The 27,126-nt window shown below is 43.4% G+C and overlaps 1 protein-coding gene across 1 annotated transcript in view; it reads right to left on the reverse strand.

The window, feature by feature from the left end:
* Positions 1–27,126, reverse strand: part of LOC144595643 (uncharacterized) — a 53,441-nt gene that overhangs the window by 8,510 nt on the left and 17,805 nt on the right. Inside the window, exons 10-16 of the mRNA XM_078403220.1 lie at positions 26,242–26,342; positions 25,826–25,965; positions 25,605–25,716; positions 1,232–1,452; positions 979–1,127; positions 759–884; positions 426–587 (exon numbers count right to left, since the gene is read on the reverse strand). Of these exons, the coding sequence (XP_078259346.1) occupies positions 426–587; positions 759–884; positions 979–1,127; positions 1,232–1,452; positions 25,605–25,716; positions 25,826–25,965; positions 26,242–26,342 (1,011 nt within the window). The remainder of the gene's footprint in view (positions 1–425; positions 588–758; positions 885–978; positions 1,128–1,231; positions 1,453–25,604; positions 25,717–25,825; positions 25,966–26,241; positions 26,343–27,126) is intronic.

Raw genomic sequence — 27,126 nt, forward strand, 5'->3', positions numbered from 1 at the left:
ACACTGACACTTTTAGAAAGAAATGTATATGTCGTTCAAATTGAATCGCCAGCATTCACTGAGGAAGGGCTGCATTTTACATGGTTCGTTCAGAATTCTGAGCAACTTTGGGATTTTGTGTCTGGGTCTGAAATATCTGTAATGATAACGTGTTAATAATCTGACTGATGGTAGGACCAAGTTACCATTTTACCAGGAAAGGACGTATGTCCAGAACCCAATCGATAGCAAGATTTCATCCGAAATGGCAGATGCAATAACAACATTTAAAAGACATTTAGAAAGGTGCATGTGAAGTTCTCTAAGTAATTCATTTTAATCTGGATTTTGGTTTTCTGAAGACTTTGTGCTCTTCCCCAATAAGTGAAGCACGGAAACATTTTAAGGATTACGAACAGTAAACTTTTTTAATATTTTCAGTGTACCATACAAGGCCTGGATTCGTCTGACATCGTCGGCTGGGAGGCGATACCCATTGTTATTGACGAACGAATAGTTGGGGAACATAAGAGCAGATCTATCGTTTGAGTGCTCCAGTCCGAGTGAATGGCCAAATTCATGAGCCGCAACAAGGAACAAGTTGATTCCTGTTAAGGTGAGTAACACAATTGGGTTTAACTTCTAACATTTCACCATAATTGACATTATAAAATATTTTATTCCACAACTTCTTCATTTTTTATGTCATTAAATGAAATATGGGGTCACGGGTTTTTTTAGAAAGCTAGTTAAATCTTTCGAGTTTGTAACTTATTTACCGGCTCTGGACAACGTCCACCTTTTAGCTTCATTAAAGTGAGCGTCGCCACCGAGGCCCGATCCAGGGAAAAACGCATGAGCCAGAATCTCACTTCGGCCATCGAACAGGGAACCGTCCCCGTGACCTGGGAACAGAGAACGTGGAACAGAAGTCACACACACACAGTACATGTCCACCATGGCAAAAATGGCCAGGAATTGTTGAATGGCTGAACTCACGGCCTCCTGCGAACAATATCATGATATCAGCTTCTCCTGCGTTCAGTCTGACAAAGGTCAGAGGAGTAACATCGCTCCAGACTTTAAAGGCCAGGACAATAGCGGTGTCTATCTCTCGTCTGTTCAGATCTGGCGCGTAATTTACGATTCTGTCAGACAAGAAGGAAGCGAGCACATGGATCACTTTTAATTGGATTCCTCTTTATAACGAAAGACCAACGTTCCCGCTGCCTCAGCGAATGCATGCATGTACCTGTAGGTGATTCTCCTCTGCGGCCACCGAGAACCTCTGAGCTGCCTCGAGTCTGAGACCCCACAACGTTCTTTCTTCATCTCTTCCATAGTGTCGCGGTTCAATCTCCCAGTCACTTGCAGACCAAAGAAATGTTGCATTTCTCTAATCTTATAATGAAGTCCGAAATCGGGCGTTCTCCATCTGGATTCGGTCATGTTGTAAAATCGTTTGAGGTAATTCTGGATCAACGAAAGAAACACAACTTACAACAGGTAAAGTTTATAATGTATACATATTGTTGCCTGTACGACGGTACCTTCAACGCCCGGAGGAAATTACGTTTGTCATTGCGCTGCTTTATATTTGAAATTGATTATTGGTTTTATACACTGAACATAAACATTGGTTTAGTATATATCTCTGATTATACCCGGCATTGATCCCAGTCGTTTTCGTTCAATAGTTCTGTATCGGAGTTGGGGGGTGCACTTAAACTAAGCGCAAGACGAAGTAACACAATTACAACGGGGATCTTGAAGCACTTCATCTTCAGGATCTCGGAGTCTTGAAATGAACTGAGTCTTTCTGTCCTGACTGAGTTTTATAGGGATGATTAGGTGTCTTACATTATTGTACCATTGCCCAATGTGCAGGGTATGAGCAATATTTTTGTTTCGTTGCTTGTGGTTTGGTCACCGACATACCCGTTATCTTGCAGCTGGAGGCGTTATAACTCTGCACCTTCATTTCGATGTTGTAACTTTGAAGGCACGGGATGTGTGACCAATAACAGAAGTGGGAAGCATGGAATGAATGCTTCACTCGCAGTATTATATTTAGAGATAGGGAAGAGTTCATTTTTTAGTTTAATATGTATCTCAGAGAGTTGGCAATTTAGGAAAGTTGGCAGTTTCAATCAAATTGGAAATATGTTTAAGAATATGCACTATTTTTTAAAGTGGAATACATTCTTTCAGATATCATGTTCTACCAAAAGTTTATGTGTGTCCATTTTATATTCGAGTAGTGACATTGCCCAATGATCCTTTCATTCAAAATAATACTTCCCATCCTCTAAAATGCCGGTCAATTAAAAATGACGAGGTTCTTTGGTATCAAAAATGCCTCAACTAAAAGCTTTGAAAGTAATTTGTTGCCAGATAGGTGTAGCTACATATAGCAGAAATTAGAACTCCCTCAATAGAAATGAAGTAAATGCAGGAAAATTCAGGCCCTGATATTTTTTCATCCATTTCAATACTTGTGAAAAGATGTTTTGAACCATGCATCTGGGTCCACTGGTGAGCCAAATAAAACTCTAAAACGAAAGAAAAGAAAAACACTACAAATTTGAAATAAAAAGAAAGCCTTTGGTAAGGTTCCACACGGGAGATTGTTGAGCAAAATTAGAGCACATGGTTTTGGGGGTAGAGTGTTGACATGGATAGAGAATCGGTTGACAGACAGGAAGCAAAGAGTAGGAGTAAACGGGTCCTTTTCAGAATGGCAGGCAGTGGCGAATGGTGTGCCGCAAGGCTCGGTGCTGGGGCCGTAACCATTTACCATATATATTAATGATTTGGATGAAGGAATTAGAAGTAAAACTAGCAAGTTTGCAGATGGCACAAAGCTGGGTGGCAGTGTGAACTGCGAAGAGGATGTTAGGAGTTTGCAGGGTGACTTGGACAGGTTGAGTGAGTGGGCAGATGCATGGCAGATGCAGTATAATATAGATAAATGTGAGGTTATCCACTTTGGCGGCAAAAACAAGGAGGCAGATTATTATCTCAATGGTGTCAGGTTAGGTAAGGGGGAAGTGCAGCGTGACCTGGTGTCCTTGTACACTAGTCACTGAAAGTTGGCGTGCAGGTACAACAGGCAGTTCTTCTTTCCTTCTTTCTTTTCTTTCTTTTCTTCTCCTTTTTCCACTTTTTTCTAACTGGGGGGTGGGGGGGAGGGTTGTGGGTGGGGAGATAATACAGAACAATACATGTATAATCGAATTTATCATGTATAAAAAAAAAGACTGAGGGGAAGAACCTTAATCCAGCTCTGCCCCATTTCTCCCATTAACTTAGTCAATTTGGTCTTGAGTGTCCCATTTGCCCTTTCGACGATACCAGAATCCTGCGGATGGTGAACACAGTGAAATTGGTGCTTGATTTTAAAATGCTGGCATATTTCCTTATTAACAGTGGCTATAAAGTGAGGACCATTGTCGGAGCTGATAGTGATTGGCAAACCAAAGCGGGGTATAATTTCTTTTAGCAGCAACGTAACATTTGTTTCTGCTGTGTTATTTGTAGTAGACAAGGCTTCAATCCATCTACTAAATAAATCAACAATTACTAAACAATATTTATAACACTGTGCACGTGGCATTTCAATAAAAATCTATCTGTATGCATTCAAAAGGGCGGGATGGCATTGGAGTGACTCCCTTTGGACCTTTTCTTGCCTTACCAGGATTGCTCCTCTGGCATATCCCACTCAGAGGCCTGCTTGAATGCCTTTTGCCGAATTTTCGGGTGCCACCCTGTTTCTTTGGTCATCCTTACCATTCCCTCCTTTCCAGCATGAGTAAGGGAGAGTATGCAAGTTAACAGTCGAGGTAAAAATGCATCAGGTACACAAACTTGTCCAAGAGGGGTGAGCCAATCACTGGCACAGCCCTCTTGTTTCCAAAGATCTTTTTGAGCGGCAGAGGCGTCTCCCTGCATTAACTTAACTTCACCCATGTCTGGCAGAACCGTTCTGTTTGTCAAAACCCTTTGTTCAGAGGGGACAATATTAAGGGAGTAGGAGGCCAACATGCGGGCAGTGGCGTCGACGGGGGCATTTCCTTTAGAAACCTCATCTGAGCCTCCCGTGTGTGTATTACATTTAATAATGGCTAATCGATACGGGAGAGTTAGAGTCTGTAACAAATTGGTCACATAAAGGGAGTTTTTAATCGGAGTGCCGGAAGACATTAAAAAGCCTCTATGCTGCCAGAGGGCTCCAAAATCGTGGGCAATGCTGAAGGCATAATGAGAATCGGTATAGATATTAAGTGTCTTTTGTTGGCCCAGAATGCATGCCCTGGTGAGAGCATAAAGTTCTGCCTGCTGGGCGGAGAGAGCGTTTTGGAACCGGCCTTCTTCTATTCTTCTATTCTATTCTATCCAATTCTTCTTCTATTATGGCCCCGTTATCTGCGTAGTCCGAGGTTCGGTGTCCATTTTCGGCAATCAGTGACGATGCATCCACAAACCAATTGCAGTCTTTCTGTTTGAGAGGAATATCCTGTAAGGATTATCCTGTCGGACTGTGGTTAACAGTTCATTTGCCAATGCACAGTCATGAAGTGGTTCTTCGTGATGTTCGGGTGGTTCTGTAAGAAATGCTGAAGGATTAATGGTGGTGCAATGATAGAAGGTAAGGTACGGGTTGCTCAGGAGGGTAACTTCATAGCGGCCTAATCAGGCTTAAGTCAAATATTTAGTCTGTCCTGTGTTAAGCAGGGTTGCAACACATTGAGTGGTGTATACTGCCACCGGTTGGTGCAGGGTAATATTGCAAGCCACAGCAACAGCTGCATGTAGCCCTGGTAAAATCTGTGTGCATGGAGGGTAGCCCTGGGCAACAGCGTCTAGGCGGACCGAGAAGTAAACAACCAGGCGTCACACATCACCATGATATTGGATAAGCAAATTTTGGATAATACTGACATACGGTTGGAAAGGCCTGTTGTAGAGTGGGCCGCCGATAGCGGGGCGGCCGCTAGGGCAGCCTTAAGTTTGGTGAATGCTTCTTCTTGCACGGGCGTTAGGGCAAACTTTCAGGGTGCATTTGCAGATGCCAGGGGGGAGAGTTGCTTGGTGTATAAGGCCACATCCGGAATCCATTGCCTGCAGAAGTTAACCAACCCTAAAAAGCCTCTCACAACTCTAAAGTCAATCATTTTGAGTTGTCACTCATCCAAGTGCTGAATAAATAACCGTTCCCAGACACTATCTTCAAGGGCCATTCTGCCCAGCCATGGTTACTTGCGGCTCTGTTCTCACCAGATGTCCATCATGTGACCATTTTCACAGTGTTTCTTTGTTCTTCTGTTCCCAGCGTTTCGCTCTGTCTGTCTCTACCTAGTAGCATCCTTCAAAAGCCTGTCGCTCCATGTAACACCTCAGAGGTTCTGTGTCCCATTAGGTTTTTCCAGCACGCCCCTTCAGTGGGGTCCAGTAAGGATTCAGCCAAGGAGAATACTTATCTCTTATTACCAACATGTCGTGGTTTTCAAGCCATGTATATCCTTACGGTGTCTGGCTGTCTGTTTTCTCTGGCTCAGGGGTTTACCATAGCTCTGATTGGCATTACTCTTTTTGCTGTCTTTCGAGGATGTATTTTAACTCCCTCCGCAACATTTGACTCAATTACTTCTCCTTCCTCCATACATTTCTCGGCCCTTTCTCAGTCTTCTTCTGACTCGACTTCTCTTTCTCTAACTGGGGGAGGTGCTGCAGCCTGGGGTGAGACAGGGTAGAGACCCTGGGCTCCCTGGAGTGGGGGCGCAAAGGGCGGAGGTCTACACCACCCTTGTTCGGCCTCGTCCTCCTCTGTAAACAGGGTCGCTATGCCAGGTCGTTTATGACCTTTTTCAGCGCTTAAGTTTTTCACATTCCATGTTCGCCTTAGTGGCCAGGCTTCATTTCTCAATCTTTTTGTTAATGAAGTAGACAATTGTCGGTAATCTTTACGTTTTTCCGGATACAGATAACACATGTATTGTACCGGAGCTCCCCCATCGCTCTTATCCAGAGCCTGTCCCATTTTTAAGAAATCTTTCACGAATAACATCCGACCTGACCAATCTTATTAAGAAATCTTTCACGGATAACATCCGACCTGACCAATCTTATTTCACTCTCTCCCATTAACACATGTGATGTCTCGCCTTATACACCAAAAATATAAGGTCTTACCTATGTTGTCTGTCTAAAGGTTCTCGGCAGGAACCAGATCGACCTCAGACGAGGGACCACAGTGTTCCCAGGAACTCATTCGGAAGCTCAGACTCAATGGATCCGATAGTGCACTTTTTACTCCACTCCAGGTCCCGGCCAAATTGCAGCCTCTTACTCAGTCGTTGAAGTTGGTACCAGCGATATCCTGCCGACTACGCCAATGTTAAAGTTCATTTTTTCTAGACAGACAACAATGCAACAAAGATAGTGGTAAAATGGTAAATTTATTACACCAGGCAATAGTGGGGAGGTCAGCACTGGTTGGCTTCAGACACCCACAGAGCTCATCTCGTGTCTCACTCTAGAAAACAATGGACAAAACGGTTTAGTTATATCTTAATCTTATCAGTGAATGATGTGACACAACTCACATCGTGCCCATACAAGGTAGTAAAGGAAATAAGACCATGTCCATATAAGGTATTAAAAAGTCAAAACCTCAAAATATCTTGCCAAGGCAATATAGTGCCTGCTTTGGTAGACTTGTGCAAGCAACATCCCTGTTGATCCCTGTGGTGCAAGCAACATGGCTTCAGAATCAGATAAGAATGAGTGTCATTTGACCCTCAGTTCTGGCTACATTGGTCTGAGGAAACAGATGAGATCTCTTGCAACTGCTTTGAGTCGGAGGACTCGTCCATCTTCAAGGACTCTGTGGCCACCCAAAATGAGTATGCCACTGCTATCACAGACTTCTTCAATAAGTGTGTGGAGCAATTCATGTCAAAGAAGACAATATCAACATTCCCCAACCAGAATCCATGGATGAACTGTGAGGTCCATTCCCAGGTGAAGTGCTAGTATGTAGCATGTAAGTCAAACGATCCCAAGCAATACAAGAAATCTATTTATGATCTTTGCAAGACCATCAAGGATGCCAAAGGGATATTTCAGACTGAGATAGAGTTCCAGTCGAACCACACAGGCACCCGTTGATTGTGGCAAGGCTTGCATGCTAAAACAGGCTACAAAATGAAGTTGGACAATATCTCTGCAGCACCATATCTCTCTCTCATAAGTTTAATGCATTCTATGCTCACTTTGAACAGAAGGTCAGTGGATTGCTTTATCCACCCTGACAGTCACGGGTGGGACGGTATCCATGGCCATTATCACAGATGTGAACCCACCGAAAACAATTGTCCCCTGGGTGCATCCTCAGGAACTGTGTAACCAACTGGCAGGGGTATTGACGCACGTCTTTAACCTCTCCATATTCCATTCTGAGGTTCTAATCTGCTTCAAGAAGATCATTATTTACCCAGAGGTTGCAGGATCAATTTATTCCAAAGAGGTGGAAAGACTCTTAAGGGGAGTAAGAGACACCTGTGGCTGACAAGGGAAGTCAGGGACAGCATAAAAATTAAGGAGAGGAAGTATAACATAGCAAAGAAGAGTGGGAAGACAGAGGATTGGGACTCTTTTAAAGAGCAACAAAAGTTAACTAAAAAGGCAATACGGGGAGAAAAGATGAGGTACGAGGGTAAACTAGCCAATAATATAAAGGAGGATAGCAAAAGTTTTTTTAGGTACGTGAAGAGGAAAAAAATAGTCAAGGCAAATGTGGGTCCCTTGAAGACAGAAACGGGGGAATTTATTATGGGGAACAAAGAAATGGCAGACGAGTTAAACCATTACTTTGGATCTGTCTTCACTGAGGAAGATACACACAATCTCCCAAATGTTCTAGGGGCCGGAGAACCTAGGGTGATGGAGGAACTGAAGGAAATCCACATTAGGCAGGAAATGGTTTTGGGTAGACTGATGGGACTGAAAGCTGATAAATCCCCAGGGCCTGATGGTCTGCATCCCAGGGTACTTAAGGAGGTGGCTCTAGAAATAGTGGAAGCATTGGAGATCATTTTTCAATGTTCTATAGATTCAGGATCAGTTCCTGTGGATTGGAGGATAGCAAATGTTATCCCACTTTTTAAGAAAGGAGGGAGAGAGAAAGCGGGTAATTATAGACCAGTTAGTCTGACATCAGTGGTGGGGAAGATGCTGGAGTCAATTATAAAAGACGAAATTGCTGAGCATTTGGATAGCAGTAATGGGATCATTCCGAGTCAGCATGGATTTACGAAGGGGAAATCATGCTTGACAAATCTACTGGAATTTTTTGAGGATATAACTAGGAAAATTGACAGGGGAGAGTCAGTGGATGTGGTGTACCTTGACTTTCAGAAAGCCTTCGACAAGGTCCCACATAGGAGATTAGTGGGCAAAATTAGGGCACATGGTATTGGGGGTAGGGTACTGACATGGATAGAAAATTGGTTGACAGACAGAAAGCAAAGAGTGGGGATAAATGGGGCCCTTTCGGAATGGCAGGCAGTGACCAGTGGGGTACCGCAAGGTTCGGTGCTGGGACCCCAGCTATTTACAATATACATTAATGACTTAGACGAAGGGATTAAAAGTACCATTAGCAAATTTGCAGATGATACTAAGCTGGGGGGTAGTGTGAATTGTGAGGAAGATGCAATAAGGAACCACAGTAAAAGTGAATCAACTCTCATCGCAGAATAATTTAGATTTGTCTCCTCTGACTGAGAATCTAGAACCACAGGTCATAGTCTCGCAATAAACAATTTAAGACTGAGAATATGGTGAATCTTTGGGATTTTCCTCTGAGAGAACAGTGGAGGCTCTGTTGTTGAGTTAATTCAAAATAGAGATGGATAGATTTCTGGACATGAGGAAATCGATGTGTGGACAGTGCAGAGAAATGGCAAGGACATAGATGTTGATCTTGATGTAGGGCATAGCAGGCTCGAAGGGCGAAACAAGGAGGAGGAATGTTGGAGATGGTAGAAGTGGTCGTCACTGGGAAGTGACAACTCTTTACCCGAGAAAATGGGCAGGAGACGGTGGCGAAGGAAGAGGAGCTCTATAGCATGGCGGGCCCGGAACCTGTTGAGCTGTGGGCATGGGAATACAAAGATAAGGTCTCTCTCTGTTGGGGACTGAAAGAAATCTCGGGTTCTAGAAAATCACATCAGAAAAACAATTGAGTTAATGGGGAAGAAGATTGTGTTTAGTTGGTCTTCTTCAATTTCCTGTATACTCATGTCAAGAGAAGTTTGTTGAAAGGATGTTGTATATTGAAATGTGCAATTTGTTTTGTAAGTCTTCCTCAGGTTATCCTACTGCCAGTTTACCGGTAGTTAAACCAGAATAGGGAGTCAGAAGGAAGAAAATAAATATTACTGCATCAAGATGAACAATGCATGTTTCATAGGTGTACTCTGGTAACAGGGAACATCACTGGGACACTCCAAATTGTGTCACTCTGTGCAATTGCTGTGTGTTTGTTCCTTATGAGTGAAAAAGCCATTTTGAAGCTCACACTTGTAATTTCCGATTTCAGTTGAGAATCAGGATCTCATTAACTGCATAGTGCAGGAAATCACTGGATGTGCATCTGATGCCGGTAAATGTAAGATAAGCCTGGGTGGATCACAACCAGAGGGGCTCCGACCAATTTAGCAATTTAGCAGCATTCCAATAGAAAATGGTTGTTCACACAGTGGGCAAATACCAAAGAAAATTGGTTTTAATAATAGTAATAATAATAATATATTCCTTTATTTGTCCCACACCGGGGAAACTTGCAGTGTTTCTGTAAACAGCAGCAAAATGGATAGTAAGAGACATTCATTCATATCATATATATACAGCCGGAAACAGGCCTTTTCGGCCCTCCAAGTCCGTGCCGCCCAGTGATCCCCGTAGATTAACACTATCCTACACCCACTAGGGACAATTTTTACATTTACCCGGCCAATTAACCTACACACCTGTACGTCTTTGGAGTGTGGGAGGAAACCGAAGATCTCGGAGAAAACCCACGCAGGTCACGGGGAGAACGTACAAACTCCTTACAGTGCAGCACCCGTAGTCAGGATCGAACCTGAGTCTCCGGCGCTGCATTCGCTGTAAAGCAGCAACTCTACCGCTGCGCTACCGTGCCGCCCTAATAAATTATAAATAAAAATAAAGATAAGGATAATTGTCATCATTTACAGTGGGTTTTTTTTACTGTTACCCTTGACTGGTCCGTTGACTGGTCTGCGGGGAGTAGCGTTGGTGTGCGGTCTCACAGCAGCGGAAAGGAAGGACCTCCTATATCTCTCCTTCACACACTTGGGGTGAAGGAGTCTGTCACTGAAGGAGCTACTCAGTGCAGTGACAGTGTCCTGCATGGGGTGGGAGTCGTTGTCCAGCAGCGATGTTATCTTTGCCATCATCCTCCTCTCTCCCACTGCCTGTACTGAGTCAAGGGGGCAACCCAAGACAGAGCTGGCCTTCCTGACCAGCTTGTCAAGTCTCTTCCCAAACCGCTGCTGAGATGCTGCTGCTCCAGCAGACCACCCCATAGAAAATGGCTGATGCCATCACAGTGTTGTAGAAGGTCCTTAGGAGTGCCCCCTGCACTTCAAAGGACCTGAGTCTCCTCTGCAGGTAAAGTCTGCTCTGGCCCTTTTTGTACAGTGCATTGATATTTTTGGTTCAGTCAAGTTTATTGTTAAGGTAAGCACCCAGGTACTTATAAGAGTCCACCCTCCCGATGTCCATTCCCTGGATGTTCACCGGTGTCGGGGGGACATGGCTGCGCCTGCGGAAATCCACCACCATCTCCCTGGTTTTCCCCGCGTTGATCCGGAGGCAGTTCCGCTGGCACCAGTCCACAAAGTCCCTGGTCAGTTCTTTGTACGCCCTGTCATCATCGTCTGTGATGAGGCCAACGATGGCAGAATTGTCAGAGAACTTCTGTAGATAGCAGTTTGCTGAGCTGTGGCTGAAGTCCGCAGTGTACAGGGTGAACAGGACAGGAGCTAGCACTGTTCCCTGCGAAAGCCCTGTGCTGCAGACCACCCTGTCCGAAACATAGTCCTTTGTCCTCACATACTGTGGTGGGTTGGTGAGGTAATCCAGAATCCAGGATGTGAGGTGGTGATCCACTCCTGCATGCTCCCGCTTGCCCCCAGAAGCCCAGGCTGGATGGTATTGAATGCACTGGAGAAATCAAAGAACATGATTCTCACAGTGCTACCAGGCTTCTCCAGGTGCGAAAGAGATCTGTGTCGTAGGTAGATGATAATGGAAAGTGAAAGGACACTGGGGCAGCTGGTAGAGTTGCTGCCTCACAGCACCAGAGACCTCTTAATTATCAACTATAGATCCGCCTTCAACGCCATCATCCCATTTAAACACATCTCCAAATTCCTGGACCCAGAAATCAGTACTCCTGTCTGCCACTGGATCCTTGACTTTCTGACTCACAGGTCACAAGCAGTGAGGATAGGTGACAACAACTTATCCACAATAATTCTCAACACTGGTGATCCGCAAGGTTGCATTCTCAGTCCCCTACTTTATTCCCCATACACTCACAACCGTATGGCCAAATTCGACTCTAATTCCATCTACAAGTTTGCAGATAACACCATTCTGGTGGGCCGGTTCACAAACAATAACGAGGCAGAATGCTGGAAGGAGATAGTGAACTTACTGGCATGATGCCCAGGACAATACCCTCCCCCCTCAATGTCAGCAAGATGATTGAGTTATTGATCACGAAGCATGATGGAGTGCATGCTTCAATCGGCATCAATAGTATGGAAATGGAAATGGTTGAGAGCTTCAAGTTCCTTAGCGTAAATATTACAAATGATCTGTCATGGATGAACCACGTTGCGACAGCCAAGAAAGCACACCCACACCTCTACTTCCTGAGGAGACTGAAGAAATTCAACCTCTCCAGTGACTCTTACAACTTAAACAGATGCACCATAGAAAGTATATTGTTGGGATGCATCACAGCTTGTTTTTGGGACTGCTCTGCCCAAGTCAGTCCCAAAAAATGCAGAGAGTTGTAGATGTAGCCCAGTCCAACACATAGACAAGACTCCTCACCACTGACTGCATTTGCAATTCGTGCCACCTTGGAAAAGGAGCTAACATAATCAAAGACGTCCCATCTCGGTCATTCCTTCGTCTTTCTGCTCCTGTCTGGCAGAAGGTGTAGACGCTTGAAAATGTACACCAGACTCCAAATTAGAACACATGGTAATGGGGGTAGGGTACGGACATAGACAATTGGTTGGCAGACAGGAAACAAAGAGTAGGGATTAACGGGTCCCTTTCAGAATGGTAGGCAGTGACTAGTGGGGTACAGCAAGGCTTGGTGCTGGGACCGCAGCTATTTGCAATATACATTAATGATTCAGATGAAGGGATTAAAAGTGACATTAGCAAATTTGCAGATGACACAAAGCTGGGTAGCAGAGTGAACTGTGAAGAGGATGCTATGAGGATGCAGGGTAACTTGGACAGGCTGGGCGAGTGGGCAGATGCATGGCAGATGCAGTTTAATGTGGATAAATGTGAGGTTATCCAATTTGTTGGCAAGAACAGGAAGGCAGATTATTATCTGAATGGTGTCAAGTTAGGAAAAGGGGAAGAACACCGAGCTCTGGATGCTCTTGTACATCAGTCACTGAATGTAAGCATCCTGGTGCAGCTCAGTTTTTGTTCTTCCACCATACTAGGATTTGTGTAGATAGTCGTCAATGTCAGTGTGGAAGAGCTAGGCCAAAGAGCCCATTTCTGTCCGATACAACACTATGAGTCAAGTCAAATTTATTTGTCACATACACATACACGATGTGCAGTGAAATGAAAGTGGCAATGCCTGCGGGTTGTGCACAAAAAGAATTACAGTTACAGCATATGAATAAAGTTAATAAGTTACTATTAGTGTCGACAAAAATTTAGTCTCTGGGGTTATAAAAGTTGACAGTCCTGATGACCTGTGGGAAGAAGCTCCGTCTCATCCTCTCCGTTTTCACAGCGTGACAGCGGAGGCGTTTGCCTGATCGTAGCATCTGGAACAGTCCGTTACTGGGGTGGCAGGGGTCCCTCATGATCTTGCTTGCTCTGGATCTGCACCTCCTGATGTATAGGTCCTGCAGGGGGACGAGTGTAGTTCCCATGGTGCGTTCTGCAGGGGCCATCCTGTCCTGGGCAGAGCTGTTCCCCAACCAGACTGTAATGTTGCCGGACAGGATGCTCTCTACAGCCCCAGAGTAGAAGCAATGAAGGATCCTCAGAGACACTGAATTTCCTCAGTTGTCTAAGGTGGTAAAGGCGCTGCTTAGCCTTACCCACCAGTGCGGCAATGTGCGTTGCCCACGTCAGATCCTCTGCGATGCGGACTCCCAAGTATTTAAAACTGCTCACTCTATCCACAATAGACCCATTTATCTCCAGTGGCGTGTACGTCCTTGGATGTTTAGCCCTTCTGAAGTCCACAATCAGCTCCTTTGTTTTAGTGACATTCAAGAGGAGGCTATTGTCCTGACACCAGAGTGCCAGATCAGCCACCTCCTCCCGGTAGGCCTTCTCATCGTTGTTGGAGATCCGGCCCACCACCACAGTGTCATCAGCAAACTTGATGATGGAGTTTGAGCTGAACCTGGCCCCACAGTCATGTGTGTACAGGGAGTACAGTAGGAGGCTAAGGACGCAGCCCTGGGGGGATCCTATGTTCAGGGTGAGGGAGCTAGATGTGTGTTCCCCCATCCTGACCACTTGGGGCCTGGCAGTGAGAAAGTCCAGGACCCAGGCACACAGAGGGGTGCTAAGCCCCAGTTCCAGCAGCTTCTCAACCAGTCTGCTGGGGACTATTGTGTTGAATGCTGAACTAAAGTCAATGAACAGCATCCTCACATAGCCCCCCTGGCTGTCCAGATGAGAGAGAGCGGTGTGTAGAACCTGGGAGACCGCATCATCCGTGGACCTGTTCGGACGGAATGCGAACTGTAGTGGGTCCATGTTGCGAGGAAGGAGAGCGCAGATGTGCTTCTTGACTAGCCTCTCAAAGCATTTCATGACAACCGAGGTGAGGGCCACCGGTCGGTAGTCATTTAAACACGCTGGAGAGGCATTCCTTGGCACCGGTACAATGATGGATCTTTTGAAGCATGCAGGGACCACGGACTTTGCCAAGGAGAGGTTGAATATTGTGGTGAATATGTCTATGGCTCTATGATTCTGAGACAGATTAGAGAGGATATGTTTAAAAATTATTAATGCGATGATACCTTGTGATAATGACGTTTAATTTAGTTTTATTAGGTTATCAGATGTAATAATAATCTAAAAACATTTTAAAAATAATAGAAGAATTGAAAACTAATAGAATTGAAATAAATCTTTTCCTGTCCCTATAAGCTTCCTCCTGGGAAATTGCACAACATTACCTAGTTATTACCCAGTTAGTAAAGTTTAACTCCCACGGAGACCCAATTAACACTGAGGTTTGGCACCCACCTCTCAGGTATTTAAATAATTTCACATTCACCTGAGCTAACCTCTGGGGTCAGAATGCCTTTGAGTTTCCTGTTACAAAAATGTATATGGTGGCTTACGTCTCAGAATTTGTGTTTAATCTTTGGTTCATGGAGCACATCGGAGAATATTTTGCAGAAGAGGGACTCTCTCAACAGATTCAGATTTCAGAAGTACCCTCTGGGAGCACAACCTGAAAAAAAAAAGCTCACAGGGGCAACAGTGTATCTGTGACCTGCATGTCATCTTAACTCAAATATCTGGATGACAAAAATTAACAGAGGAAGAAGTAATGAGAGCAACTTAGAGCTCATTTTAATGTTGGGTCAGGTGAATAAATAAATTAAATGAGACGGAGAAAAGTCTATTTTTGAAAATGTTAAGCAGATTGAATTTGATAATTTTTCTCCTGTCATTGAGCTATACAGTACAGAAGTGGCCCTTCAGCACAACTCGTCCATGCGACTAAGTTACTACGAGCTAGTTCCACTTGCCTTTGCCTAACCTATATCCCTCCAAACCTTTCCTATTCATGTACCTGTCCAAGTGCCTTTTAAATGTCTCCACATCAGAGAAGCCAGTTTTCAGCCAAATCCAGTTACAAATGTCACTTGAAAGGCTTAAGACCTCACCTCATGACTCCCCAAAAACCTTTTACATTTACAAAGCACACCAACATCTCTACTTTCTCAAGAAATTTGGCACATCTCCAATGACTCTTACAAACGTCTACAAGTGTACCATAAAAAAGCATACTGTCGGGTTGTATCACAGCTTGGTTTGTGAACAGTTCTGCCCAAGGCAGGTATGATAAGTTTTAATCTACAATTTGAGAGGGAGAAGGGAAAATTGGAAGTGTCAGTATTATTGTTGAGTAAAGGGAACTGTGGAGGCATGAGGGAGGAGCTGGCCAAAGTTGACTGGAAAGAGACCCTAGCAGGGATGACAGTGGAACAATAATGGCAGGTATTTCTGGGAATAATACAGAAGGTGCAGGATCAGTTCATTCCAAAGAGGAAGAAAGATTCTAAGGGGAGTAAGAGGCGACCGTGGCTGACAAGGGAATTCAAGGAGAGTATAAAAATAAAAGAGAAGTATAACATAGCAAAAATGAGCGGGAAGCCAGAGGATTAGGTGACTTTTAAAGAACAACAAAAGATAACAAAAAGGAAATAAAGGGAGAAAAGTTGAGGTACAAAGGTAAGCTAGCCAAGAATATAAAGGAGGATAGTAAAAGCTTCTTTAGGTATGTGAAAAGCAGAAAATTACTTAAGACAAATGTGGGTCCCTTGCAGACAGAAACAGGTGAATTCATTATGGGGAACAAGGAAAGGGCAGACGAGTTGAACAGGTACTTTGGATCTGTCTTCACTAAGGAAGACATAAACAATCTCCCAGATGTATTAGTGACCAGAGGACCAAGGGTGACGGAGGAATTGAAGGAAATTCACATTAGGCAGGAAATGGTGTTGGACAGACCCTCATAGGAGATTAGTAGGCAAAATTAGAACACATGGTAATGGGGGTATGGTACTGACATAGAAAATTGGTCGGCAGATAGGAAACAAAGAGTAGGGATTAACGAATCCCTTTCAGAATGGTAGGCAGTGACTAGTGGGGTACAGCAAAGCTTGGTGCTGGGACTGCAGCTATTTGCAAGATACATTAATGATTCAGATGAAGGGGTTAAAAGTGACATTAGCAAATTTGCAGATGACACAAAGCTGGGTAGCAGTGTGAACTGTGAAGAGGATGCTATAAGGATGCAGGGTAAATTGGACAGGCTGGGCGAGTGGGCAGATGCATGGCAGATGCAGTTTAATGTGGATAAATGTGAGGTTATCCACTTTGGTAGCAAGAACAGCAAGGCAGCTTATTATCTGAATGGTGTCAAGTTAGGAAAAGGGGAAGAACAACGAGATCTGGATGTTCTTGTACATCAGTCACTGAAAGTAAGCATGCAGGTGCAGCAGGCAGTGAAGAAAGCTAATGGCATGCTGTCCTTCATAACAAGAGGAGTTGCGTATAATAATAATAATAATAATAATGTATTACATTTATATAGCGCTTTTCATACACTCAAAGACGCTTTACAGGGATTTAAAGAACATAGGGAAGTGAATAATTAGATAAATAAGTAAACGAACAGAGAAAGGAGACAGAAGGTGAGGTGACCTTCAGTGGTTGAAGGCAGTACTGAACAGGTGAGACTTCAGTGATGTTTTGAATGTGGTGAATGAGGAGGAGTCTCTGACGGTTTGGGGTAGTGAGTTCCATAGGGTGGGAGCAGTGATGGAGAAAGCCCTGTCCCCCCAGGATCTGAGTTTGGTCTGGATGGGGGGGATAGGAGATTGGCAGCAGCAGAGCGGAGGGTGCAGGTGGGAGTGTGCCTGTGGAGGAGGTCAGTCAGGTAGGATGGGGCCAGGTTATGGAGGGCTTTGTAGGTCATGAGGAGGATTTTGTACTGGATTCTCTGGGGGATGGGGAGCCAGTGGAGTTTGTAAAGGACGGGGGTGATATGGTCACGGATCGGGGTGTGGGTGAGTAGACGGGCAGCGGAGTTTTGAATGTATTGAAGTTTACTGATGATTTTTGAGGGTGCGCCATAGAGGAGGCTGTTGCAGTAGTCCAGACGGGAGGTGATGAAGGCGTGGATGAGGGTTTCTGCAGCTGTGGAGGAGAGGGATGGACGGAGACGGGCAATGTTTTTGAGGTGGAAGAAGGCTGTCTTTGTGATGTGTTTGATGTGTTTGTCGAAGGAGAGGGTTTGATCAAAGATGATTCCAAGATTCCGGATGTGAGGGGAGGTGGATACTGGGAGACCATCAATATTGAGGATGAAGTTTTGGGTGGATTTGGTGAGCGTTTTTGGACCAATGATGATGATTTCAGATTTGTTGCAGTTGAGTTTGAGGAAATTTGATTGAAGCCAAGATTTTATTTCAGTGATGCAGTTTGTCAGTGTAGAGTGTGTGGTGGTGGAGATTGACTTGGTGGAGATGAGGAGTATAGGAGCAAAGAGAGCCTTCTGCAGTTGTACAGGGCCCTGGTGAGACCAAACCTGGAGTATTGTGTGCAGTTTTGGTCTCCAAATTGATTATCTTTCTGGGCAGACCCAGTGAATCCCTCCTTGATGATATGCATCCAAACTGATGCTCTTGGCTCTGTCAATTATTGCAACATGCTCTAGAGCATTGTGAACCATTATCCAAGCTCCCGGTTTACATATTGAGGAAACAAGTCATATGATTCAGCTGGTATGGTACATGGAGAGCAATTCCTATAACATATGGTACCCGATTGTCCTGGAATTCCTGATCCACTTGACTAGATCTAGTCAGCGATCACAGGATGCAGGTTGCATATTCCCACTCCACTGCCTCAGTTTTGTCGATATCCAAGTGGATACTCTGTAGTTGATTAACTGTAGAATGCCACCTGTACCTGGTACATCGGCCATTGGAATAGACACCAGACACCTGTTCCCTATGCTCTCCCTGAGAAACCTTACTCACTCTTCCTATCATTCTATTTATTGACCCTCAGGTAGCTTGAGTATTTTAACTTCTTTAAGAAATTCTAGCTTCCTCCCCTGCCTTAATTGGTTGTTTCAGTATCTTTAAATCCCGTTACTGCCCCTTCTGTATCTTCTCTCTCAGCTGTTCTATTGGTTCACTAAGTCCTGATACATCTATTATATGAACTGTGGATATCCCTGCTGCATATACTGATCCCACTATCTCTACAAATCCTCTTCAGGTTCTATGTGGTTTTTTAGCCCTTTTCCAAATAACTGTGACATTCACAGATATTGAAATCATTCTTTATAGGTGTAGAGCATCATGTTGGATGTCCAACCCAATAAATTAGGCATCATCTGAATGTGATGGCAATGGGGAGCAAAGGTTATATTTTCATCGGGTCAACACTAACCTGTGACCATCCACCACCTTAATATCCTCATGACAGCAGGCAGATTGGCAGTAGTGGTGGTTACAGATGGATAAGTTTGAAACCCAATTAATGGTTCAATGTCCAATTGTTCTTTATTATCACACAAACACTGCAACCGTGAAATTCTTTTTGCATAGCTCACACATGCACAAGTCACTATATTTTGGCACCATTTACAAAACGGCCAAAGTCCATCCTCAAGCTGGATGTACTGGAGCTCCCCCGATCCAGGCATGCCCCAGGCTGTTGCAGGGCCTCCTCCATTGCCCCACCTAAGTAATATTTCATCAACTAGGATCCATGGCATGGTTTTAGCCATACAGCCTCGGTGTGGGAATGACTCTAACCAGTGGGTGAAGTGGACAATGAGTATTAAAAAGAACACGTTATTTGGAGACTGGGTTAAGGATCAAGTAAAATCTATCTGTGTATGTTTGTCAGCAACAGCACACTCTCTCATTTTGTTTATCGACTATTTCACACCACTACCTTCCCTGCTTCTAGGAGTACACTATACTGCCGGAGAATATAAAACTGTAGTCTTTAACAGTGTGATTGGTTCTGACACTTTTATTGCCCATGTCACAAAGTCGAGTTCTAGATCAGCCCAGCTACCAATTGGCTTTAATCAGTTGAAGAGTGCACAACTGGCCTCATTGTGTCTCCATGCTTTTGTGTTACAACTACAGTATGGTAATCCCTATCATTATCACAGTACAAATGGAAGGTTCATTCAAAGCTGGAGTCCCAGAGTTGTGGAGGAGGTCACAGCTTTAAAAATAATAGAAGAATTGAAAATTAATAGAATTGAAATAAATCTTTTCCTGTCCCTATAAGCTTCCTCCTGGGAAATTGCACAACACTACCCAGTTATTACCCAGTTAGTAAAGTTTAACTCCCACAGAGACCCAATTAACACTGAGGTTTGGCACCCACCTCTCAGGTATTTAAATAATTTCATATTCACCTGAGCTAACCTCTGGGGTCAGAATGCCTTGGAGTTTCCTGATTCAAAAATGTAAATGGTGGCTTATGTCTCAGAATTTGTGTTTAATCTTTGGTTCATGGAACACATCTGAGAATATTTTGCAGAAGAGGGACACTCACAACAGATTCAGGTTTCAGAAGTGCCCTCTGAGAGCACAACCTGAAAAAAAAAGCTCACAGGGGCAACAGTGTATCTGTGACCTGCATGTCATCTTAACTCAAGACATCTGGATGGAAAAATTAACAGAGGAAGAAGTAATGAGCGCAACTTAGAGCTGATTTTAATGTTGGGTCAGGTGAAGATAGTGAATAAATAAATTAAATGAGATGGAGAAAAGTCTATTTTTGAAAAGGTTAAGCATTTTGAATTTGATAATTTTTCTCCTGGAGTTATTGTCATTGAGCTATACAGCATGGAAGTGGGCCCTTCAGCACAACTCGTCCATGCTGACTAGTTTACTAAGAGCTAGTTCCACTTACCTTTGCCTAACCAATATCCCTCTAAATCTTTCCTATTCATGCACCTGTCCAAGTGCCTTTTAAATGTCGTAATTATACCTGCCTCTATCACTTATTCTGTCAGATTCTATATGCACAACACCCTTTGTGTGAAAATGGTGTCCTTCATGTCCCTTTTCAATCCTTCTCCTCTCATTTAGTTAGTTGACTTTATGGACATGTATGAAGTTACAGTGAAAAACGTTTTGTTGCATGCTAACCATTCAACGGAAAGGCTACACATGATTACAATCGAGCCGTCTACAGTGTTGAGATAAGTAATAAAGGGAATAACCTTTAGTGCAAGATAAAGTCCAGTAAGGTCCAATTAAAGATCGTCCGAGGGTCTCCAATGGGGTAGATAGTAGAACAGGACCTCTGTTTAGTTGTTGACAGGAATATGTTTTCACACTTCTGTACCTCTTGCCTGATGGGAGAGCGTCTTGGGTGAGACTCATCCTTGATTATGCAAGTGGCTTTACTGAGGCAGTGTGATGGAGTCAATGATGGAGTCAATGGAAGGGAGGTTGGTGTGTGTGATGGTCTGGGCTGCATCCACCATTCTATGTAATTTCTTACAGTCTTGGATAGAGCTATTCCCAAACCTTGCTGCGATGCATCCTAATAAAATGCTTTCTATGGGGTCATCTGCAGAAGTTGGTGAGAGTTCTTGGGGACATGCTGAACTTCTGAAGCCTTCTAACGAAGTAGAGTCATTGGTGTGTTTCCTTGGCCGTTGCTTTGATATGGATTGTCCAGGACAAGTTGTTGGTGATATTTACTTTTGTTTGCTCTAGTGTGGTTTGGTTTATTGTCACGTGTACCAAGGAACCGTGAAAAGCTTTTGTTGTGTGCTAACCAGTCATCAGAAAGATAATACGTGATTACATCCACAGTGCACAGATGTATGATAAAGGGAATAATGTTTAATGCAAGATAAAGTCTAGTAAAATCTGATTAAAAATCGTACAAAGGTGTCCAACGAGGCAAAAAGCATCTCAGGACCACTCTCTAGTTCTGACAGAATGATTCTCTAGTTTTAGAGAAACTAGATTAGTGTAGATAGTCGTCAATGTCAGTGTGGAAGAGCTAGGCCAAAGAGCCCATTTCTGTCCGATACAACACTATGAATGTCTATGGCTTTATGATTCCGAGACAGATTAGAGAGGATATGTTTAAAAATTATTAATGTGATGATACCTTGTTATAATGACGTTTAATTTAGTTTTATTAGGTTATCAGATGTAATAATGATCTAAAAACATTAAAAAATAATAGAAGAATTGAAAACTAGTAGAATTGAAATAAATCATTTCCTGTCCCTATAAGTTTCCTCCTGGGAAATTGCACAACATTACCCAGTTATTACCCAGTTAGTAAAGTTTAACTCCCACAGAGACCCAATTAACACTGAGGTTTGGCGCCCACCTCTCAGGTATTTAAATAATTTCACATTCACCTGAGCTAACCTCTGGGGTCAGAATGCCTTTGAGTTTCCTGTTACAAAAATGTAAATGGTGGCTTACGTCTCAGAATTTGTGTTTAATCTTTGGTTCATGAAGCACATCGGAGAATATTTTGCAGAAGAGGGACACTCTCAACAGATTCAGATTTCAGAAGTACCCTCTGAGAGCACAACCTGAAAAAAAAAAGCTCACAGGGGCAACAGTGTATCTCTGACCTGCATGTCATCTTAACTCAAGACATCTGGATGAAAAAATTAACAGAGGAAGAAGTAATGAGAGCAACTTAGAGCTAATTTTAATGTTGGGTCAGGTGAAGATAGTGAATAAATAAATTAAATGAGACGGAGAAAAGTCTATTTTTGAAAATGTTAAGCAGATTGAATTTGATAATTTTTCTCCTGGACATTGTCATTGAGCTATACAGTACGGAAGTGGGCCCTTAGCACAACTCGTCCATGCGACTAAGTTACTACGAGCTAGTTCCACTTGCCTTTGCCTAACCTATATCCCTCCAAACCTTTCCTATTCATGTACCTGTCCAAGTGCCTTTTAAATGTCTCCACATCAGAGAAGCCAGTTTTCAGCCAAATCCAGTTAGAAATGTCACTTGAAAGGCTTAAGACCTCACCTCATGACTCCCCAAAAACCTTTTACATTTACAAAGCACACCAACATCTCTACTTTCTCAAGAAATTTGGCACATCTCCAATGACTCTTACAAACGTCTACAAGTGTACCATAAAAAAGCATACTGTCGGGTTGTATTACAGCTTGGTTTGTGAACAGTTCTGCCCAAGGCAGGTATGATAAGTTTTAATCTACAATTTGAGAGGGAGAAGGGAAAATTGGAAGTGTCAGTATTACTGTTGAGTAAAGGGAACTGTGGAGGCATGAGGGAGGAGCTGGCCAAAGTTGACTGGAAAGAGACCCTAGCAGGGATGACAGTGGAACAATAATGGCAGGTATTTCTGGGAATAATACAGAAGGTGCAGGATCAGTTCATTCCAAAGAGGAAGAAAGATTCTAAGGGGAGTAAGAGGCGACCGTGGCTGACAAGGGAATTCAAGGAGAGTATAAAAATAAAAGAGAAGTATAACATAGCAAAAATGAGCGGGAAGCCGGAGGATTGGGTAACTTCTAAAGAACAACAAAAGATAACTAAAAAGGCAATAAAGGGAGAAAAGTTGAGGTACAAAGGTAAGCTAGCCAAGAATATAAAGGAGGATAGTAAAAGCTTCTTTAGGTATGTGAAAAGCAGAAAATTACTTAAGACAAATGTGGGTCCCTTGCAGACAGAAACAGGTGAATTCATTATGGGGAACAAGGAAAGGGCAGAGGAAGAAGTAATGAGAGCAACTTCTGAACAGGTACTTTGGATCTGTCTTCACTAAGGAAGACATAAACAATCTCTCAGATGTATTAGTGGCCAGAGGACCAAGGGTGATGGAGGAATTGAAGGAAATTCACATTAGGCAGGAAATGGTGTTGGACAGACCCTCATAGGAGATTAGTACGCAAAATTAGAACACATGGTAATGGGGTTAGGGTACTGACATAGAAAATTGGTTGGCAGATAGGAAAAACAAAGAGTAGGGATTAACGAATCCCTTTCAGGATGGTAGGCAGTGACTAGTGGGGTACAGCAAAGCTTGGTGCTGGGACTGCATCTATTTGCAAGATACATTGGGCGGCACGGTAGCGCAGCGGTAGAGTTGCTGCTTTACAGCAACCGAACAGCGCCGGAGACTCAGGTTCGATCCTGACTACGGGTGCTGCACTGTAAGGAGTTTGTACGTTCTCCCCGTGACCTGCGTGGGTTTTCTCCGAGATCTTCGGTTTCCTCCCACACTCCAAAGACGTACAGGTATGTAGGTTAATTGGCTGGGTAAATGTAAAAATTGTCCCTAGTGGGTGTAGGATAGTGTTAATGTACGGGGATCGCTGGGCGGCACGGACTTGGAGGGCCGAAAAGGCCTGTTTCCGGCTGTATATATATGATATGATATGATTAATGATTCAGATGAAGGGGTTAAAAGTGACATTAGCAAATTTGCAAGATAAAGTCTAGTAAAATCTGATTTAAAATAGTCCAAGGGTGTCCAACGAGGCAAAAAGCATCTCAGGACCACTCTCTAGTTCTGACAGAATGATTCTCTAGTTTTACACTACTCTACTTGAAGAAAAACACTCTGGATATTCATTTTATCCATGCCTCCCATGACTTTATAAACATCTATAAAGTTATCCCTCAGCCTCCTACATTCCAAGGAAGAAAGAACTAGCCTATCCATCTTTTCCTGACAACTGAAACCCTTGAAATGCGTATCTTTTTTACATTATTTCCAGTTAATTTAGAACCTTCCTACATATCACTCCAAATGAAGCCTTCCTAATGCCTTGCAATACAATGTCACATGTTATTCTTCACCTGTGTAAACTATAATGTTTTATTCTTTATCGTTTACTGTATGTCATGTTGTTACTTGCGAGCAAAGCACCAAGGCAAATTCCTTTGAGCAGCACCTCATATTTCGCCTGGGCAGTTAGCGGCCCGGTGGTATGAACGTCGACTTCTCCAACTTCAGATAGCTCCTCTGTCCCTCCCTTCCCCTCCTCCTTCCCAGATCTCCCTCTATCTTCCTGTCTCCACCTATATCCTTCCTTTGTCCCACCCCCGACATCAGTCTGAAGAAGGGTCTCGACCCGAAACGTCACCCATTCCTTCTCTCCCGAGATGCTGCCTGACCTGCTGAGTTACTCCAGCATTTTGTGAATAAGGCAAATTCCTTGTATGTATACATAATTGGCTAATAAAATGTATTCAATTCAATTCAATTAAATCCTGCATTCAATAGCCTGAACGATGAAAGCATGCATGCTGAATAGGTTCTTCACCACTTTTGTGGAACTATTTTCCTGCCTCTGCATAGGTTTCTCTGTTCCACAACATTCCCCAGGATCCCACCATTTACTTTGTAAGTTCTGCCCTGGTTTGCCCCACCAATAAATAACACCACATTTTATCTGCATTAAATTTGAGCTATTAAAAATTTTTTTTTTTTTTTAAAAGGGCAGCATGGTGGCACAGCAGTAGAGTTTCTGCCTTACAGCGCCAGAGACCCGGGTTTGAACCTGACTATGGGTGCCCAGCACCAATCCTATTGGTATACCATTGTTATAGGATTCCAGTCTGAAAAACAACCCTCTCCGTGTCCACGCTTCAAGCCAATTTTATACTCTATTTACCAGCTCACCCTGGATCCAATATAATCTAACCTTCCAGACCAGCCTGTAGTATTTTGACATAGGCCACACTAAAATCCATGTAAATAACAAATACTGCCCTCATCAATCTTCTTTGTCAGTTCTTCACAAAGCTCAATCATTTTTAAAACTTTACTTTACTTTACTTTAGAGTTACAGCACAGAAATAGGTCCTTCAGCGCACCGAGTCCACGCCAACCAGTGATCACCCCATACACTAACACTATCCTACACACTAGGGATAATTTACAATTTTACCAAAATTAACCTACAAACCTGTATGTCTTTTGAGTGTGGGAGGAAACCAGAGTACCCAGAGAAAACCCATGAAAAAAACAGGGAGAACGTACAAACTCTCTACAGACTGCACCCATAGTCGGGATCGAACCCGGGTCCTGGACGCTGTAAAGCTGCGGCTCTACCAATATTGCACTGTGCCACCCCTAAATTTCATGCAACATGATTTCCCATGCACAAAACTCTGCTGAGTATCCCTAAGCAGACCTTGCCTTTGCAAATGCCTTCAGACCCCATGTCTCTGAAAGTTCACCAAAATCCGAGCAAAACACAAATGCTGGAGCAACTCAGCAGGTTAGGCAGCATTTGTGGGGTAAATGGATAAGCAATGTTTTGAGTTTGGGCCTGGCCCTCCAGTAACCTACCCACCATTCCAGTAAGGCTCATTAGTGGGCATTTCCCTGGCTTTTTCTTGTATTCTTTCATAAATAGAGGCACCACACCACCTATCGTCACATTCCAGCACCTCATCTATGGCTACTGATTACACTGTGACCTCACATTTTCTTTCCCAGCTTCCCACAATGTCTTAGTATTCACTTGATCAAGTCCCGGGGATTTATCTACCTTTATGTGTTCACGACCACTCTGTAAGTTCTCCTCTTCTGGAACATGGATTCTCTTCAAGACACGACACTGAATTTCCCCACATTCCCTAACATCCAAGTCTTTCTCCACACTAAATACAAATGAGAAATATTCATTTAACAGCTCACCCATCTTCTGTGGCTCCACCCATAGACAACCTTGTTGATCTTTAAGGGGCTCTCTTTTCCATCTCTATTTACTCTTTTAGCTTTAATATACTTTTAGAATCTGTTTGGATCCTGCTATCAGCCAGACCTGTCTCATGACCCCTTGTTTCCACCTGGTATCTTGTAAAGCAGTGCACAACATGGAAGTCTCCATGAACATAATCGTTCACTTCCTGGATAAGAGAAGATGATTCACACTCATTAACATTTTTTATATAATTAAAAGTGTAATTACCTCTGTATATTATCATCCTCACAGGTAACCTCATTCCTAGCTTCTTTCACCATTGACAGCCATCCTTTTAGAGTTTGGAGATAGTGTGGAAACAGGCCCTTTGGCCCATGAGTCCGTACGATCATCTGTACACTAGTTCTATCCTTCACACTTGGTACAATTTACAGAATTAATCTTGATCCAGGCATTTGACAGTCGTATACTAGGTACTTACTCTGTTCCCATTGCAAGGAAACAATTCTTCTGAGAGTATTATGTGGCCAGACAAATATTGCTGAATTTTCTCTTCAAACTGGTTCCTGAAGCTCTGTGAAACTGTAACGATAGTTGAAATAAAACTCTCTTGACTTAAATGCTAAAAACAATTTGTCACGTCTCATGTTTGAAGTGAATTTTACATTATCTGCCTGCACTTCACTTTTTCTGTTTCACACGTTTAGATAATTCAAAGGTATTGGTATAAATGCCTAATGACACGCTCTCTGAAATCTATAAAGAGCTCCTACTATGTTTAAGGTACACAGACTACATTTAGTATTTTTTAAATTAACCCCAAGATAAAAAAGACCAGTTCAGATTCTGGAATTCTGGAATTTCAAAGAATGAAAGGTAATTTCATCGAAATGGACAAAATTGTTACGAGGCTCAATAGGATGATGTTCCCCTCCCCGGGGTGTCTAGAACAAAGAGTCACACCCTGAAGATAAGGAATCAGCGATTCGGGACTGGGATGAGGAGTGACCACTTAACCCAGTGGGCTGTGCATCTTTGGTGTTTCCAGATCTTGTTGTTACATTTATTCACAAAATGCTGGAGTAACTCAGCAGGTCAGGCAGCATCTCGGGAGAGAAGGAATGGGTGACGTTTCGGGTCGAGACCCTTCTTCAGACTGATGTCGGGGGTGGGACAAAGGAAGGATATAGGTGGAGACAGGAAGATAGAGGGAGATCTGGGAAGGAGGAGGGGAAAGGAGGGACAGAGGAGCTATCTGAAGTTGGAGAAGTCGACGTTCATACCACCGGGCCGCAAACTGCCCAGGCGAAATATGAGGTGCTGCTCCTCCAATTTCCGGCGGGCCTCACTATGGCACTGGAGGAGG

The sequence above is a fragment of the Rhinoraja longicauda genome, chromosome 7, assembly GCF_053455715.1.
Source record: "Rhinoraja longicauda isolate Sanriku21f chromosome 7, sRhiLon1.1, whole genome shotgun sequence".
NCBI classification, from domain to species: Eukaryota; Metazoa; Chordata; class Chondrichthyes; order Rajiformes; family Arhynchobatidae; genus Rhinoraja; species Rhinoraja longicauda.